This window comes from Solanum tuberosum, unplaced genomic scaffold, assembly GCF_000226075.1.
Source record: "Solanum tuberosum cultivar DM 1-3 516 R44 unplaced genomic scaffold, SolTub_3.0 scf00032, whole genome shotgun sequence".
Taxonomy (NCBI): domain Eukaryota; kingdom Viridiplantae; phylum Streptophyta; class Magnoliopsida; order Solanales; family Solanaceae; genus Solanum; species Solanum tuberosum.
In genome coordinates this window covers 2,242,266-2,247,416 of record NW_006238958.1, presented here as the reverse complement: position 1 = coordinate 2,247,416, position 5,151 = coordinate 2,242,266, and the positions used below count along the sequence as shown (strand labels likewise).

The 5,151-nt window shown below is 26.1% G+C and overlaps 1 protein-coding gene across 1 annotated transcript; it reads left to right on the top strand.

Moving 5' to 3' along the window:
- Window positions 1-2,341: 2,341 nt before the first annotated feature.
- Window positions 2,342-4,856, top strand: LOC102580818 (probable trehalose-phosphate phosphatase 6). The gene is made up of 9 exons (XM_006342190.1): window positions 2,342-2,410; window positions 2,507-2,647; window positions 3,393-3,464; window positions 3,578-3,673; window positions 3,776-3,832; window positions 3,991-4,092; window positions 4,313-4,390; window positions 4,496-4,636; window positions 4,731-4,856. Exons 1-9 carry the CDS (start codon window positions 2,342-2,344, stop codon window positions 4,854-4,856), a joined length of 882 nt encoding a protein of 293 aa, XP_006342252.1.
- Window positions 4,857-5,151: the final 295 nt, after the last annotated feature.

Sequence of the window (5,151 nt, the reverse complement as noted above, 5' to 3'; positions counted from 1 at the left end):
TAGACAAAATGGTACCGAAAGGAATTCAAATTCGAATTTAGAGATGAATTTAGAATTTAAAATTTACATGTTCTTTCAATTAATGGCTTCAATTTATCAATGACTAGGTTTACACTTTAAATATTTATATATATGTTTAATGATTAAGGTAATATTATTAGGTTCACATAAAGCTATAAACGATATTTTACTTCAAAGTTGTCTTTGCCATGCGAGGCATTATTTTATTATATACAGAGGTGAAAGTTAATGGAAGTGAACAAATTGAAGTGTATCTTCCTAATTGATTTAGCTAACTAGCGTTTGATCAAATTTTGAAAATTTATAGTCAAATATTTATTTGATCATGAAACTTGATTAAAATTTTAAAATATGATCATCAAATATTTTCAAGTTCTCAGAAACTAGCTCATACGGCTTTTGAGTTTTGGGAACTAGCATTTAAAAACTTCAAAAAAATTCCAAATAAATATATGTCAAACACAACTTCAAAAACTCAATTTTTTATGATAAATATTACTCAATAACTGAGTATAAATGATAATAGATATGTTGTGACAAGTTAAATTATATTGATAATGTAAAATATTTTTATATCTTGCTTATGTAACTTAAATTCTAAGGATAGCAATGGAGTATTGGACATATAAACTCAACTACACTTAGATCTCAAGACCTAGTTCTTAATCATTGGAAATTTTTATGCAACTAATTAATTATTAGACCATCTTAATTTTGTCTAATATTAACTAATTAATTAAGGTATAAGTTTCATAAAGGTAAGTAAGAGAATACGATGAAGAAATCATTAATATTAGAAAGTTGATTGAACTCATGTTTTTCCATTGTTAGCATGTGACCAAGTCTTCACAAATTACTTCTCCATGAAGAAAGAGTCAAAAAGAAAAAGGAAATTAAAACCACTAATTAATTACCAAATATAATGTAAATGCTAGTAATATTTTCAGAATATATTGTTATGGCAAGCATTGATATAATTAATCAATTCACAAATCTTTGACTCGATTTGCTAAATAGTTAGTCAATAATAATTATGCAATAGCAAAAATATATACGTTATAATTAAGGATCGTTGTTGCTCACATTTAGTATAGTTTGCCTTATGATTGTGTAATTAAACAAAAAAAATAACATAAATATGTTTAATTCCACGCTATAATTAAAGATTTTGAATCTAGACTTATTTTGACTACAAAAGTTTTTTCTTTATTCACTTTGTCATGTTTTGTTTTACTAGAGTCAACTTGACTAATTTTTAGAGATAAATTTAAGTAGATTAATTCAATATTTTTCATTTTAAATTTAAATGTTTGAGAACTATATAAAAAATACTTTAAGTTGCAATTCTTCTCATATTAATATAATGCGAAAAATATATATTAAAATATTGGTCAAAGTTCCCACAGTTTGACTCTCAAAAAATAAAACATGACACATAAAATAAAACAAGTGAGTATAATAAGGACAAAACCAAAATAACTTGTGTAATACCACTTTATAATTAAAGATTTGAATCTAGACTCGTTTTGACCATGCTCTATTGACTTTTATTTGTCATATTTCACTTTACGAAAGTCAAATTGACTGATCTTATGGAGCCAAATTGAATTAGGTTAATTCACAATTTTAAATTCATATATATGTTCAAAAAATATTATAAATTATAATTCCTCTTATATATTAATATAATAAAAAATACATTTTACATAAATTATTGGTCAAAATCCTACATACCGTTTGACTTTCGAAAAGAAAATATTGCAAATAAAATTAATTGATGAAGTAATAAAGATAAAAATAATATATATATATATAACCAATGTAATTCCACGCCATAATTAAAGATTATGAATCTACACTTGTTTTTTACTACAATATAGTAAGGAACTTACCTTTTTTTTTTCTCACTTTAATTCCTATAAATAGGCTCAAAATCTTCCTTTCATATACTCCCTCTTCTCCGACAGAAAAAAAAATTTAACTGTGGCAAAAGAAATAATTTCATCTCCATAAGCATAAGGTATTTTTTTTCTTCATCTAAATTCATATGTAATTTCCATTAATTAACACAAGCCTTGGATATGTTTTGATTAAATCGAAATGGTACAATTTCCACATATATGGATTTTGTTGATTTGGTTACTTTTCTTTTTGTGCAAGTGTTTTTTACAATCGTTGAGTGAAAACCTTAAAGATCGAGATCCAAAACTAAAAAAAAAAGAAAAAAAAAGAGTCTAGTCCTTACAACAAGTACTTGTAGAATAATCAATACATATATATAAGTTGGTCTAAACATTTTTTTTTTGAGTTGATTGAAGTTATGGGATTGGCAAGACTCTCATCGATTGAAGATGGAAATGATTTCTCAATTGAGTATGCTTCTTGGCTGGTAAGTGTTTTTAATAGTACTTTTTTTTATTATAAGGTAAAGATGTGAATACTTTTTTGTTTAATTGAATTTGAATTTTGGAACAAATTAATTCAGGTGGAGCATCCTTGTGCATTGGAAAAATTTGAAGAAATGATGAAAATAGCAAAAGGGAAAAAGATAGTAATATTCTTGGATTATGATGGCACTTTGTCTGATATTGTGCCCAACCCTGAAGAAGCTTTTATGACTGACAAGGTATATATTTAATTAAAATTCTCTCAATTTTAATAATTTACTTGTCTTATTTTTTTGTATTTAATTCTCTCATAAGTGTATTCACATTTCTTATTTAAACAAACAAAAAAAAAACCCTTACAACTAGCCAAGTCAAAAGGGATCATCCACTTTTTATAATTATTAAAGTAAATTCAGAATTTTCATAATCTCATAGTAATTCTCCACTTTTTGACCATCTTTCTATAATTATGATAGGAAGATTTTTAACTCTCATCTTAATATTCATTTCTAGTCAAACCAAGACATTTTAAATTAGGTAAAAGAGGAAGTGTGCATTAGTTAATTAAAATGCATTATATGGAAAAGAAAAAAAGAATGGGATATATTTATAGTACTAGGTTTTCTTTATTTTTGAATTTCAGAATAACGATAAGGTCTTCTCCATGTAAATTATAAATTATGTGTTCGAATCATGGAAACACTCGTTATTAATGTTTATGTTAGGTTAAACTTTTATATCACACCCATTACCCATTGGAGTGGACCTTCCTGAACCCCATGTGAAATCAAAATGCTTTGTGCACCAACAATTAATCGCTCGAATTTCCCTTATGATATTTGCTTGAGATTGGTTTATATGATCAGTGAGGGTTTATATAATCGAACAGAGTCAAAGTTCTCTATGGTGTATGTATATATATATATATATATATAAACTTTTTTGTAATTATCAAATTAATTGAGAGTTTATTATAAATTGCAGATGAGAATGGTGCTAGGTGAAGTTGCTAATCGATTTCCTACAGCTATTATCAGTGGACGAAAACGTGAAAGGGTTTGTATATATTTTACTTACTTTGATTAATCATACATAAAATTAATAATTTAATAAGTCTAATTATAATTAGATAGAATTAATCCTACTAACTTTTTTTTTAATGATTTTAGGTACAAGATTTTGTACAATTGAAAAATGTTTATTATGCTGGAAGTCATGGGCTTGATATTGAAGCTCCCTTGGATTCAACAAATTCAAATGAAAAGGTTGGTTTTAAATTTTATGTAATATAAATTTTTATTGATTGTGTATATATGTTATGTGAAACTTCAAGGTTGTTAATTCATTTTTGTTGTTGGAAATTTCAGGATAACAAAGTTGTTTTCTATCAACCTGCAATAGAGTTTTTGCCTGAAAAACAAAAGGTATATATAATACTTGTTCAATATTTTGATTTGACACTATTTTACATCCCCCAAAAGAAGGGAGCTACATAAGTTAAATTTAGAGATGAAAGTCTTTTTTCCTTTCTCAACGTGAAATAATGATTGCATTATTCCCTATATATTGTTTCAATTATTAGATTCTTAATCTGTTGGGGGAGAGAACCAAAGGTATCAAAGGAGTCAATATTGAAGATAACAAATTCTGCATTTCTGTACACTACAGACATGTTCACACCAAGGTATAATTTTTTCCTCCATAAACCTATATTTGTATGCGATTATTTTTAATAAATATTTAATTCCAAACTCATAATTTCCATTTTAAAAATTTTACATGTTGAAACAAACAAGTTTAAATACTGAATTCGTCCTAGGTCAAAAGGTGATCTTATACATTATTAGAATCTTTAATGTCTTTTTATGCCTTATTTGTTAACTATAAACTCTTAAATATTTCAGGACTTTGGTAGTGTTGAGAATATCATTTCTGCTGTCTTAAAAGAACACCCAAACTTTCGTGTATCAACAGGAATAAAGGTAAATCTTTTAAAAAATATTTATGTGACATTTCTTGTTAATCAAACTTTATGTTAAATTAACAAGAATATAGAAAAACATTTAATTTTTTTTTTATCAATATAGGTGTTTGAGATAGGACCAAATATTGTGTGGAACAAAGGTCATGCATTGGAATATTTCTTAGAGAATCTTGGATTTGGAAATTCTGATGATGTTCTCCCAATATACATTGGGGATGATCGAACTGATGAAGATGCTTTCAAGGTAAATTCTATCTTCTATTTTGTATAAAAAAAAATCTTAACTTCTACGTGTTATTATTAAGAAAGTAAAATTTACGTATTTAAAATTTTTGTAGGTATTGCTGAAAAGAGGACAAGGTTTTCCAATTGTTGTTACTGCTTCTCCAAAAGACACCAAGGCTTTGTACTCTTTACGTGAACCAAAGGAAGTTATGGAGTTTTTGTTAGGTCTAGTGGCTTAATTTGGAACAATAGAATCAAGTTTATTTAGATGTTTTTAATATATTACTATATAGTTTAGACTAAACTGTTTAGTGATCAAGAGGTCACAATTCAAACATATTACAATTGAATGCGATTTATTTATAAATTGTATTTTTTAATTGCAATTTATAACTCATTATTATAAGTCGCGATGATAAGTTTAGATTTCCTATATATATATATATGTGTGATTTATAAGATGCATTTTGTTGAATGCTATATCTATATATATTTCTATTATTGTCTCCTACCATTTTGGGTTATGGGTGTGTT